Genomic DNA, 14,453 nt, shown 5'->3' on the forward strand with positions numbered 1-14,453 from the left:
ATTGAATATTTAACTAGTCGGTACCTAAAAGAAACTATTGTAGTGCTCCAAACTGCTGCTATGCACTCAGGGGTCTGTGTCAGCTATTCCAACAGGAAATCCCCTCCTTGTCTGATGTTATGAAATAATTCAAAGGGCTCCAAGTGGCAACTACATTTATAAAGGCTCTGGGTAAAAGGGCAATCACGGATCTGGAGGTAAACATGATGAAAACTAGAGCTAGGCTGGGTGTGGTAAGATGGTCTTTAAGTTTGACGATATAGCTCTAATCAATTGTTGACACTGGGCACTGACCTAGATACTACAGCAGTGTAGAATTATTTCCCCCTCCCGAAAGTATCAGGTGGTATTGAGTTCAGTCTAGAGTGAATCATCTGTTTACCTGATACATTAATTTGAATTCAAATCTGAAGGCAGTTTTTCTATGATGTGGTTTGTGCTTTAAAGTCACTGATACTGAGTGCACAGAGAAGAGTTTTACACTATGGAATAAAATTAAAATCATTCCAGCAAATGCAGATTTGGAAATTTGCACTAGGAAATATAAAAATACGTACTAGGTAGTACTGGGTGTGTCACTTGATAACAGTGTCGCTTTAAATCAAATGTTCCTATTGGTTAAGTTGTGTTATTATACATTTGGAACATGATGGAACATTGTTTAGTGCAAAATTATAAAAATACTTTTAAGGATCATAAAAAAACACCAACTTCCTTGTTTGGTGCAGCTCACTTACAAAGCCTGGTGCTAACTGGAAGGCGGTGGCAGGTCTGACATGTGATCATCTTCCTGTTTACTTGTTAAAATCCTGTTTGTTTGTATAGTGAATAATGCTGCGCCCTTTGACTTTCAGTTAATCTTATTTAACTCTAAATGTAAACACTGTAATTGAAATTTAAGGTAACTTAGTTCTGAAGTTTTTGTTGTGTTACATAGAGAAAATATTATCTTGAACAAGAGGAAAACTGCAGTGTCTTTTGTACTTCTACCACCTCATTCACCTACACAGCTGAGGCTGCCCCACGCTGTTATATTGATGGTGTTATAATAATGCAAATCTTCATCACAGTGGTTCATGTAATTGGAAAGCAATGCTCACCGTTTCACGGGGAGGGTATCCGGTGGATGTACGTACACGTGATTCGCACTTTCCCAAAAACGAAACTTGCTGAGCAGACGCAGACGCAGAAGCAGCCGACCAGCCCAGCAGGCAGCTCCGCGAAGACGTCGGACCTCGGTCGAGAGCAGCTACAAGTCTGAAGGCAGCGTTTTAACATGTGGCTGCATGTGTAACAAAACCCAGACCGATAAAAGGCGGATTTATCGACGTTTGTATCCGAGGTACGAACAATGTGGTATGTTTTTTGATAACGTGTTTTTGCTTTATATGGTGCTGCTAATGGACTGCGAACTACCCTTCAGGTAGATCACGGTATTCTGTAGCTGGTCGGTGACGGTGCAGTGATCTATAAACAAAATGACACTAGATTTAGGAGTTCGGTGTTGATGAGAGATTCAGATGGGGGGTCGGGGGAATGAATGAATGGATGAGGAGAAAATGTGTTTTTATTATAGTCTGTGCTCTAGCGCCTTGTGGGATTTTTTGGTTTGTTTTTTGTTTGTTTTTAGTTTATTAAGTCAGATGATCGCAGAGACTGGAGTTATTCACTGTTTTTTTGTTTGTTTGTTTGTTTGTTTTTAAGTCAGTGGCCTAAAAAAGGGCCTTATCAGGGAACTGAACTCAAAGAGGGTCCACCAATCAGAAGAGGGGTGTACAGTGCGTCACTTCCGTTAGCGGTCTTATTTAATTTAATTTATTGTATTATTTTTAAACACGTTTCACTGTTGAATACGTGTTATTCTTATTCTTTATAGGTAAAACAGCTGCATTTGTTATTGTGTGTCTTGTGTGTTACTATAGTTACCATATTGTAACCATTTCAGGTGACTACCTCTTGAAGCTCATCAAGAGAATGCAAAGAGTGTGCAAAGCAGTAATCAGAGCAAAAGGTCATTACTTTGAAGAACCTAGAATATGACATATTTTCAGTTGTTTCACACTTTTTTGTTATGTTTACAATTCCACATGTGTTAATTCATAGTTTTGATGACTTCAGTGTGAATCTACAATTTTCATAGTCATGAAAATAAAGAAACCTCTTTGAATGAGAAGGTGTGTCCAAACTTTTGGTCTGTACTATATATATCTATATCTATATATCTATCTATAGATAGATATATAGATATATAGATATATAGATATATAGATATAGATATATAGATAGACTATACTCATATGTAAACAAGTTGATACTTATTGTAACTAAAGAATGTTTTCTTTTGCAGATGGAAGGTGATGGTTAATAAACACCTGAACTGATAATGTAACAGAAGAATAATGGGTGAGTGAACTAAAAAGTCTGTTTTTGTGACTATATAGCCTTGACATTATTATTTTATTTTTATTTATTTTTTTGCTTTTAAATTGGTATTCCCTTGTGCACCAGAGGTTTCCTTCTCCACTTCTTTCTCCACTATATAATAGAAAATAGCCTGGTGTGTTGGAGATGATTGGAGGATTATGCATATTAATAATGTATACTTATAGAATTTCTTCTATAATGTTGTGTGTTAAAAGTGAATATTTATTTTTGTGACACGGTTGTTTATTTAGTTGTGGGATTAATTGAACATTTGGAATCATCCACCCTTCAGTTTGTGCTATCACTAAACATTGTTAAGTCTGCAAACCACAAATGGCTCTTTTGTTTTTGTCACTATACAGCTGAAGCATCTGAGCAGTCACCCAAGAACTGGGATGAGTCTGAAGTAAGCACCTGGCTAAAATCTATTGGAGTGAAGAAGCAGTATATAGAAAAGCTCTATGAGGAAGAAGTAGATGGACAAATCCTTCTTGCACTTAATGAGGACTTTTTGAAAACAAAGATTTGTATGAAAGCAGGACCTGCTCTTTTGATTATTCAAAAGAGAGATGAGCTCCTCAACTCCCTGGAAAAGCCCCTGGAGAAGAAAAAGCCAACTGGTGGAAAAACAACTGAGTTGGAGCAGAAAAACCAAAAGCAGAAATCAGATCTTCCTGTAGCAAGTGAAGATCCCCCAGAACAAACTCCTGTTAAACATCCAGATGTCTTAGAGGAGAGACAAACTGCTCAAAAACAATGCATGCTTACATCAAAGGAAGACTGCAAACCACGCTCATTTGATCAAGAAGGGATTGATTTCATATATGTAAAGCACAGAGTCCTGCAACCTGAATCAGGTGCCTTTGATCTGATATCTCCATGCCACGAATTTAAGTCTTTTGCTCTAGCTGCTACCTTGGATCGCACACGACTCCAAGCTAAGTTTGCCAAAGAGGTTCTTAAATTTGCAGCTGGCTGCATGAATGTCCGATCAAATGGTACAATACACTTTGGCGTGATGGACAGCAAGGAGGATGCAGGGTACGTGCATGGTGAGATAATTGGTATCCCTGTAAAAGAGAAGGACATTTACGTAGATGCTTTGGACCACATTGATAAGACTTTCTCTGCCGATAAGGAGCATGCACGCAACTGTGTGCGGCCACCACGATTCATTGAGGTGATGGATCGAGAAAATACAGAAAAAACGTATGTGGTAGAGGTTGATATTGTGCCTTCAATAAGTATTGTAAAGAGCAAGGTGTATGCAGTTCGTCTGCCAAATTTCAAAGAGACAACCAACAAATTAGAATTTGAAAAAGAAGTAATTTTACGGAGGGTGGGTTCAAAAACTGAGCCTGTGATTGATAAGGATCTAAGTGACTTTTATGCGCGAGTCAAAGATCGGGATGCTCAAAGAGAAGATGCAGAGAAAAATCAGTTCCTCAGAGCTCCGGAGATTTGCCAAGACCTTGGAAGGAAACTCACAATGCTAATGACTAATGGAAAGAAATTCATTGAAAAGGAAAAATGGTTCATACTCATCACAGACACATTAAAACGTGATGATCTTTCCAACACTGACTGGCTGCTTAACATGAACCTCTTCTGTGTGTTTGACTTTGACCCAGACTCAAAGTTATCTGGTCTTTGCAGTAGATATCTTCAGCACCGTGCTGCCAACATGCATTCACTGCAGAGCTATAAGATACCCAGTGATATGAGCATCAAAGAATTCACTACTCAGTTGCATCTGTTCGAGCAAACGAGCTGGATCTTTTGTAATGGCCGTTCTGACTTCAAAGGAAATGAAACTCCATGTGATGAAATGACTTGGATCAGGACAAAAATGACTTTCTTGCGGGAATGTGTGTCCTTGATCTGTAAACAAATCTTGCCAAAAGGGACCTTCCAGGTCATTTTCCTTCTCACATCACCAGTTGAGAAACCACTTTTGCACACTTTCAATGAGTTTTTCACAGACATGGAGGGCCATGAAGACATTCTCTGCTTCTGTGAATTGGAGAAAAACTTCCAGAAGTGGCAGAGCTTTACAGAGGGATCATGCGGGAAAGAAACTGTAAACAATTACAGTATTGTTGGGATGAAAATGAGTCACGTGAATGCATCTGTGCAGAAAATACAACCTGTAAAAGCATGTGCCAGGAAACACTTGCCAGTGTTCGTTAAAGGTACATGTATTCTTGAAACACATATAGAGGAACAGATGTGTTCTCTGGAAATTGTGACAGTCGATCATTGTGATGAAACAACCGAAGACTTTATCGAAGAGGAAAAAGCCAACATTGAAGGCCAGTTTTACCATGGTGGGAGAGTGACATGGTTGAATTTCTGGCTTGCTGAGCACAAGTATGTCGGAGAAGTAATTGAAAGAGATGCTTATCATGACATTTTCAAACTTCTGAATGAAACTTTGAAATGCAATGCAAACCAGACTCCAGTGAATAACATCAACATCTATCATCATCCAGGAAGTGGTGGGAGCACTGTGGCAAGACAAGTGCTGTGGAACTACAGAAAAGATCTCAGGTGTGCAGTCGTAAAACCCTCATACCCAGCTGCCAACGTTGCACAACATGCAGTTGAGCTTAGAGAATATGAAGAAAAAGATCCACAAAGGTGTGTTCCTGTACTGTTGCTTATTGAAGACTCTGACAAAGACTATCTTGACGATCTCAGGAATGAGCTCGAGGTTGCCATAAATGTAAAGAGAATCCAACATGGAACACTTTGTTTCATTTTGATGAGCTGCAGAAGATCCCACGATCCAGAGGCAAGATGCAAGGAGTCTCCATTACAAAATGTTTCTGTCACTCACCACCTGTCTCTTGAAGAGAAGAGGAAGTTTGCTGAAAAAAAACACATGCTCGAAAAGCAATTCGAGCCTGAATTCATCCTGACATTTGTTTTAATGAGCAAAGAATTCAATGAGGACTATGTTCAACAGTTTGTGACACATTTGCTCCAGGGCATTAACCTTCATTCTGCTGTCACACGCCTCATCCAATATGTAGCACTGCTGAACACTTACATTCCAAATTCTTTCATCTCTCGGTCCCATTGTGAAGCTTTTCTAGCTTTGACCATTCACATGGACATGGAAAGGTTTCGCCAGCATGAGTTTGAGAGATCACTTGGTGATCAGGGTAAGCTTGTCTTCCTGCACCTTAGAGACGAAAAAACTCATATAGACTCAATCAGAATCATCCATCCAATCGTTGCAATGGAAATTCTTAAGCAGCTTCTGGGAGACCAACAAACCCAAAGCAAATTGGCATTGAGTCTGCTCTATGATGATGTGCTTTTCGAGCATAGATTTGGAAGGGATGACTACATGTCATTTTTGAGAGCACTTTTCATAAGGCGATTCAGAATAAGTAAAGGAGATCCATATGATAGTCTTTTCTCTCCCCTGATTGAGCATGTGCTGAAAAAGGAAAAGAGCCCAGATAAAGCAATTGAGTTACTCAAGGAAGCTTTCCAGCGTTTCGTTAAAGATCCAATCTTTGCACAACAACTTGCCCGCCTTCTTTATACTTACGAAAAGTTTGAAGAGGCAAAACATTGGGCAGAGACAGCAGCCAAACAGCTGCCCAACAACTCATACATACTTGACACAAAAGGTCGGGTGTACAGTAAATGGTTCCAAGCAAAATGCAAAGCCCTTGACAATGACAATGTACAAAAGACACCTCAGAACATTGCAGATGCTGTGGAGACTGCACTGAAAGCCCTCGAGTGTTTTCAAGAATGTCAGAGAGCAGCTGATGCAGATATGCAAAACATAAACAGTTCAGGCTATTTTGCAGAAGCTGAGGTTGGATGCAGCCTGATCAAACTGATCTCCTCAATGCAAGTATTTGCAAATAGAGTCGATGGCCATTCAGAATGTATGAAGTACCTGTTAACAGAATACATTCCTGAAGAAGTTAAAGATGCCTGGGCACCATTTCATTGTCGTTTGAAGAAACTTCATCAGACAACGCAAGAAGCCTTGGAGTGGATTTCAGAAGACCTCAGTTTCTTTCAGACAGACATTGCAGATGTAGAAGAGACTCCTGAAAATATCGAAGAGAAGATAAGAAATCCACTGACATGGTTGGCAAAAAAATCTTCAGAGTATGGGAAATACTTCAGTGAAGCTGATTATTCTGCTCTTGTGCAAGGGGAATCAACCCCAGCCAATCTAACACCTTTCCAAAAACGCATGATCATATATCATTTTGGTGGGGGTAATATAACATCCATGCTCTCCAAGTTGACAGACCAGAAGAATGCCGTATCTTTACTGGAGAGCATGCTTTCTCTCTACCCACGCAATCCAATAAAAGCCAAATTCAGTCAAAGGGATATTGTTAATTACATAGTGGCCCACATTACTTTGAACTGTCTGTCACCACATCACCAAAAGGTAGCTCCTTCAAAAGCTCTACAGGAACTTTGTTTTCAGTTTCCATCTGACAAAAAGAAATGTTCACCAAATGCCCTTTTCTTGCTCACCTTACTATTTTGGCCTGAGGATGATGACACAGATCATGTGAAAGAAACCAAGTATGAAATAGTGCAGTCAGCTGTCGAACACCTGGAAAAAAACTACTGGACCAAGATGAAGGACGTCCCTCAGCGGAAAAGACGCATTTACACTCATTTTTTTCTGGGCAATGGCAAGGGATTGGATAAATTTGTCCACAAGAGAAAATTTGAGGGCATCACAAAGGAATATTCCTTCTTTGAGAAACGCATGAAGTGGTTTAAAGGTGAGGCATGGAAAAGGCCTGAGATTGCCACAATGCTGAAAAGTGTTTCTGGATGGACTGAAGGAGGAACAGTGTACCTTGAAGGCCCAAAGAAAAAGAAGTTCAGTATCATACCTCTTCATGTGCCATCAGTGCGTCATAGTAATGAAAACATCACATTCTACCTTGGGTTTACATTGAGAGGCCCTGTTGCCTGCAACATCATTGTGAAAAGTTAGTGATCTGTCACAAGTGGCTGTATGTTAACTTGCTGAAACATAGGTTTGGTAGACACCTGCAAGAAGGAGATTATGAGAAAAAGTCAAATAAAACAGTAAGTTTTAATAACAGGGAGATGCTAAGTCATGTAAAACCATCTACATATTGTGGCACATGGAATGATTATTTCATTATTTGACATATTGGCTTTCAAGACATGTATATTGTATCCTGTTTTATTCTAAATGTTTGAGAGTAAAAACTGTAGAAACTGAATGTCATGAAACAGATAAACTGACATTTCTTGGAGGATTGTGGTGAACGTTTGCCATCATGCTGGATGACTTACATGTGAATATTCAGAATCTGATAAATCCACTTAAACATCAGGGCCTGTAGTGGATCATGATCCCTCACACTCACTCTTTTCTAATTTTCAGTTTACAGATTAGGTATAAATGCTATTTATTGAAATAATTTAGCAAAATGTTTTCATAGGAATTGTATCAGTGCTTTTAGTTTCATGTCTTTGCTTTTGCCTTTTTACATTTTTGAGTTATTTTGAAATATATTATGTCCAGTCTTAGATGTTCAAAATCCATATATACATCATATAGAAGAATGAATACGTTCAGCTGATGTGCAACAGAAAGGGTTTTAAAGTGCATAGAGATGAAATGTTCTTGATATAAGCAATTAAAAAGTGTCCTTGCATTTCTAAGGTAAATTAAGCCAGTTGGATAAATATATTATTTTACATAAATGTACTCTGAATAAAATGTGTTTTCAATAATAACCTGAAGAAAGTTTAGACTTTTGTTAAGTATTTGTTGGAAGTTTTCTTTTACCTAAACTAACAGAACATCAGATTCTCAGAGGGTATGAATTCACACTGCAGCAAATGATAAAAGAGAATAGAAAATGTCTGTTGTATCCGGTGGAGGTAGGAACACGTGATTCGTACTTTCCTGTAACGAAACTCTGAGCTGAGCAGACGCAGAAAGAGCCGACCGGTCCATAAGAAGGGAACTAGTAGCAGTGATCATTATCCAGTGTTCTGTAAAGTTAATAGGTGAATGACGGTATCGAGGGAGGTGGGAGTTGGTTGGTGATCTAGAGTGGTTTAATAAATATAGAGAAGGTATTAGAGAGGTTGCTCTTCTAGCCACTCTTCTAGTGGAATGAGGAGTGCTTTTAGGAAGTTGAAAAGTAATCCTAACTTTCAGCAGTTGCAGTAGACTATAAAAAGGCCCAGGCAGGAGTGAGAAGGACAATAAGGAAGGCAAAAAGATTGTACCGGAGGCAATTTTGCAAATCTATAGGTGATGCAACTCAGGTAGGGAAAGTCTGGAAAATGATAAAGAAAATGTGGGGAGAAGGGCGAGATGCGGGGTATCCAGTGTTAGTGAGGGAGGGAGACACAGCTGTAACACATAAAGAGAAAGCAGAAATTCTGGTGAGAACTTTTGTTAAAGTGCATGCCTCCGAAAGTCTTTCGCTGGATGGACAAAGAGGAAGAGAGCAAACAAGTGAGGAAAATAAAGATACGCTGGGCAGGAAGGATGATGTTGTTGACATAAATGTACCATTTATAATGGGAGAGTTAGAGAGAGCAATAGCTAAGACTAATAAATCAGCCTTTAACGCCAATTGTTTAATAGAGTATGGGGAAAGGGGAAATTGACAAAAGGTTGGAAGGACGCAATTATGCTTCGAATAAAGAAACTAGGAAAGGAACTGAGCAAACCTGGAAGTTATAGGCCCATAGTTTTAACATGCAACATGTAGAATTATGGAAAGAATGGTGAATGATAGATGAGAAGGGCTCGTGAACAAAGAGCTGATAGTGGCTGTATTTTTTGATGTCGAGAAAGCAGCACAGATCATTGGGACTGAGCTTCCTTCCATCCAACACCTGTACCGGTCCAGACTGCTGACCCCACACACCCTGCACACAAACTGTTCAAGCTCCTCCCCTCTGGCAGACACCACAGAGCTATAGCCACCAGAACCACCAGACACAGAGCAAGCTTCTCAGCTGTGTCTGAGCTTAAGTGTCCAATTCCATAAAGCGAGTGCAATAACCCCATGTGACATAGTGTGCTGTATATTATGTAAATAATTGCAACTAAGTATGTAAATAATTAATGTTTCATGCAACCAGAGGGTACAAAAGATGGAGTCAGACCACATCCAATTCCTTGCTTGTGCTGTGCAAACTTGGCCAATAAAGCTGATTCTGATTCTTAGGACTTGATATGGAAGGATGCGCTGATGATCAAGCTACACAGGTTGGGAGTGGGTGGTGTAGTGAAAATGTTTTGTTAGGTCAAGAGACAACAAACAAACTAGCCCAGGGAAAGAAAAGTCACAGAAAGGACAACCTTTTGATCAGGTATACTCAAAACACCATCTGTGTATTTACGACCCTTAAGAATGTAACGGATGATCAGTGACATGAGATACCAGATCTTCAGGACATGTGATAAGTATTTGTATTTGTGTGGGGGTTGTTTTCTTTGTGCCTATAAAAGTGGAACTGTAGAAGACAAAGTCAGAGAACACTGATGATGTCTTCTCTCCATGCTGCATGTAAACCTGAAATGAATCCTCACGCTGTCGTCTTAGTTTTTATTTCTTGTGAGAAATTTCCATGACATTTTTGGAGGTCCCACCGAGATGGACGTTCTGCTGATCGGCGCCTGAATCCAGACTGAAGGTTATTGCCGGCCCAGGGAAGCTCCGACAAACGGAGACTGGATCCCGACTGATGTTGGAAACAGGCGACGGACAGCAGACGCTCCATTCAACTTGATAAGTGAGTAGGCCGTTAGAGTAGTGGTTACAATGGGAGATTAAAGTATAGAGGAGGAAAAGAAGGGAAAACAGAAACGTAGGGAAAGAGATAGAGTCCTGCGCCCACCATATGCTGTCACCATACCTGTTGCCCCTCCTCCATCAAGTCAGGCTGGAGCCTCTGCAAGTGCCGCAGCGCAGGAGGACTCAGGAGAGGAGGAACAAGGAAAGAGCTACCCTGACCTTTCTTCTGTTTTTAAAAACTCCGGTTTCATCAGCTGACTGTTGATGAGAAAGACACTAAACTTCTATCTGCTTCTTCCAGTAAAACCTTGTTTCTGCTAGCAGCTTTATTTGATTATTGGTACAAGATGCCAAGATGGCAGTAGAGAAGTAAATCAAATACCAATGATGATGTTTCCAAGGTGCTCACGCACGGGCTAACTAGAATCCAGAGGTGTTGGTGTACAGACCTTGGCAACTCAGAATGAACTGAAAGAGGTGGCTGAGGAGCTACTTGATGCTCAAGAGGCTGGTCTTTCTAGCTTTGGTGGCCAAAACTCCAACCCGCTAACTGGGCAACTACAGCATCAGTGGCCTCACTAGCATTCAGCACTATGATGGACACCCTGTGTGATGCTGTGAAGGTTGTTTTCCCTTTGAGAGTCTGCTGGCCTGAGATTCACAATATCCAGCAAAAGGAAGATGGATATTGGAAAGAGTCCTGGACGTAGACCTCTACAAAACAGAGGGACTGGAGGAAGAACAAGAAGTAGAGGGAGAAATAGCCATCAAGACAGCACCACAGAGGAGCCATGGCGATATGCACCACCCCAGGGCATTGCAGTGCATTCACCAGGATTCAACTCGTTCCAGCAAAGGAGACAGCGGGGGCAGGTCAGAGCAGTAAGCAGCATTTTGACATATCCACAGACACACCTTTTAAGGATAAGGCAGTTATAACATATAGTCAGTATTTGCAGTTGACATCAGAATACAAAACACCATCAAGATTAAATCTCAACATACAAGGGAAAATTGTGATGTTTTTTGTAGATTCAGGTGCAGGTATTTCTATCATTCAATCACTAATAGAGAAAGGTGCGATAGTGGAATGTCCTCAGTCACAATGCAACACCCCCATATTGTCTGTGAAAAAAACTGAATGGGTCATGGAGGCCAGTCCAAGATTTTAGAGCTATAAATTAAGCAGTTCAACATTCGGCTCCAATAATGTGTCAAGTCCCAGGAACTGCTTGTTGGTTTTTATTTCATTGATCTGGCAAATGCATATTTTAGTATTCCTGTTATCCTGCTTCCCAATTCTGGTTTGCTTTCATTTTCAATGGTAAGTGATAGACGTGGGTCAGTGATTTTCATCCAACCACATTGTTTGCATTAGCAGTGGTTGAAAATCTCTCCCATTGGGAGCCCATGTCATAGTAAATGAATTACTTATGTGTTATGACCTTTTAATCTGGTCAAAAACATGCATGTCAAACCGACACAGTGTCTATTTAGTTTTCTGCCAGAAAACGGCCACAATGTTGCTAAAGACAACTTGTCTCGCAATCTGTGCGCTATCTTGGCCAAATAATAAACTCCGGAGGGTAAATTGGGTTTTTAATGCATCCAGGAAATTATGGATGTGGTAAAATTGTGAAAAACATTTTTAATTAAAAAATTGTAATTTTTAGGCCTAGTAGGCTATTGCTGTCAATGGACTCAGAAATTATGCTGAGATCTCCCATCCCCTGTAAGACATCACACATGGGGGAAAACATATGGCCATGACTGACAATCTGACTTGGACTAAAGACACAGAGACTATATCTAATGACTTGAAACATGCTCTTGCACACCAGACTTCCAGACCACACCAAACCATTGAATTTTTTGTCTGAATGTGATGGCTTCATGTCAACTGTTCTTACAAAATCTCAGGATGACAAGCAAAGACCTGTAGGGAACTATTCAAAACGCCTCTCAACAACAGAGAGAGGTATGGTTGCATGTTTGAGAGCAGTAGCAGATGCTATGTAAGCTGTTCTAGCTACAACTAACATTGCTGCTATGTGTCCTCTCACAGTGCGTGTTCTGCATGAAATTCACTAACCAATTCTTCAAGCAAATGTTCATCTAACACCCACTAGGCTACTGAGTGGGAAATGTCTTCATAACCATGTCTCCTGTCACACTAAACGATGTACTGTTCTTAATCCTTCAACTCTCTTTCCATAGCTGATGGAGAACAACATTCCTATGGAAGTATGGACGTTGTAAAACTATGACAACTCCACATAATAACTTGTTTGATACACCTTTGTGTAATCCTGACTGTGTATTTTTTTGTAGATGGATCGCAATGAGGAATCACTCAAATGGTTCACCTTGTGTTGCTTATGCCATATCTAGCAACATGGAGATCATTGAAAGATTGCTTGTTAATTTGTCTGCTCAGGCAGCTGAGTTGTTTGTCCTAACTCGTGTTTTCATTCCAGAAGCTGGAAAAAATATCACAGTGTACACAGGTTCACAATATGATTTTAATGTGTCATAACTTGTCTAAAAACATAGTTTTCTAATTTCTACAGGTAAACCCATAGCTGAGTTCTTGTCATTAACCTGTGGATTGCATTACTGCTTCCTACATCAGTAGCAGTGTGCAAACGTCAATCTCTCTCCTGTCTCCCCAGTTCTGCTAATGCCCGTTTCTTTCCAGGATGATGTTTTTTCCTTAATGATGTCTCTTTGTTGCAAGCAGGGACTGATGCTGATGAACAGGCATCCTGGAAAAAGAAGGGTTGCAAAACCTTGTCCTTTGGTGTCCGAGTAGATCCAAAGGGTCTCCCAGTACTACCAAGATCCATTTTCCCTTTCTTAACAAAGTTGACTCATGGTCCTGACCATGTGTAAAAAGGGGGGATGACGGATTTTGTAAATAGACTGTGGTATGCGCCAGGGTTTTCAGTCTTTGCTGAAAATCTTTGTAAAAAATTTATAATTTGTGCTACAAATAATGTTGACAGAACAACCAAGATGCTGTTGTCAGCACACCCAAAATTTGATGAGGGTTCACCCACCTAAAACAAAAGGACTCTCTCCATATGAAATATTTACTGGTCTGCCTATGCCACTGACTAATACACCCTTTCCCCAAACAGGTTGACTTTGACAGGCAATGATGATGAGATGTAATACTGTTGTGCACTTAACCATACTCTTAAGAGCATTTTCTCTAGGGAAAAGCTGCCCTTCCTGAGCCTGCAGTGGGGCAGATCCACCACATCCTGCCTGGTGTCTGGATTGTGGTACAGGACCTAAGGAGAAAGCATTGGCAGCAGCCCTGCTGGACAGGAACATACCAGGTGTTGCTGACCATCCCCACCACAGTCCGGGTAGGAGAAAGGGATCTGTGAATTCATGCATCCTTCTGTAAACCTATTCCACCTGATGCCTCCACTACAACGATGGCTGGGGACTGAGAGAATACTACGATGGACGTGTCTGGTGACCTTCATTATCATAATAACCGGCATTATGGTGCAAAGGAGAGAACAAAATCATCAAGGAGAGAACAACGGCTCCTATACATCTTCATCCATTGTCACAGCAAAGGACGAAACCAGGAAATCAGACAGAAGACAAGACATCACCATGTCACAAAGGACAAGTCTATTTAAAACAGAAAAGACAACTATTTGACAACACTGACTGGGAATCAAGGGAGGTGATCAAACATCCCTGTGTGTAAAAACACCTGATTCATTAGAGATAGCTCAAGTAGAATTGGATGATATTTCAGAATGGGAAACTCTTACAGTGAAAGTGACCGAGATGAATGAATTACTTCTGTATACATTTCATTTGCTTATTTTGTTGTTGTATTTGGTTGACACTTCGTGTCAAAAGGGGGGAATGTAGTGAAAATGTTTTGTTAGGTCAAGAGACAACAAACAAACTAGCCCAGGGAAAGAAAAGTCACAGAAAGGACAACCTTTTGATCAGGTATACTCAAAACACCATCTGTGTATTTACGACCCTTAAGAATGTAACGGATGATCAGTGACATGAGATACCAGATCTTCAGGACATGTGATAAGTATTTGTATTTGTGTGGGGGTTGTTTTCTTTGTGCCTATAAAAGTGGAACTGTAGAAGACAAAGTCAGAGAACACTGATGATGTCTTCTCTCCATGCTGCATGTAAACCTGAAATGTAAATCCTCACGCTGTCGTCTTAGTTTTTATTTCTTGT

The 14,453-nt window shown here is 40.3% G+C and overlaps 1 protein-coding gene across 1 annotated transcript; it reads left to right on the forward strand.

The window, feature by feature from the left end:
• The first annotated feature begins 904 nt into the window (after nucleotides 1-904).
• On the forward strand, nucleotides 905-8,162 carry samd9l (sterile alpha motif domain containing 9 like). The gene is made up of 3 exons (XM_026357137.1): nucleotides 905-1,342; nucleotides 2,348-2,403; nucleotides 2,787-8,162. The coding sequence occupies exons 2-3, from the start codon at nucleotides 2,400-2,402 to the stop codon at nucleotides 7,418-7,420; spliced, it is 4,638 nt and encodes a 1,545-aa protein (XP_026212922.1). The 5' UTR covers nucleotides 905-1,342; nucleotides 2,348-2,399; the 3' UTR covers nucleotides 7,421-8,162.
• The last annotated feature ends 6,291 nt before the right edge of the window (nucleotides 8,163-14,453 follow it).

The sequence above is a fragment of the Anabas testudineus genome, chromosome 8, assembly GCF_900324465.2.
Source record: "Anabas testudineus chromosome 8, fAnaTes1.2, whole genome shotgun sequence".
Taxonomy (NCBI): domain Eukaryota; kingdom Metazoa; phylum Chordata; class Actinopteri; order Anabantiformes; family Anabantidae; genus Anabas; species Anabas testudineus.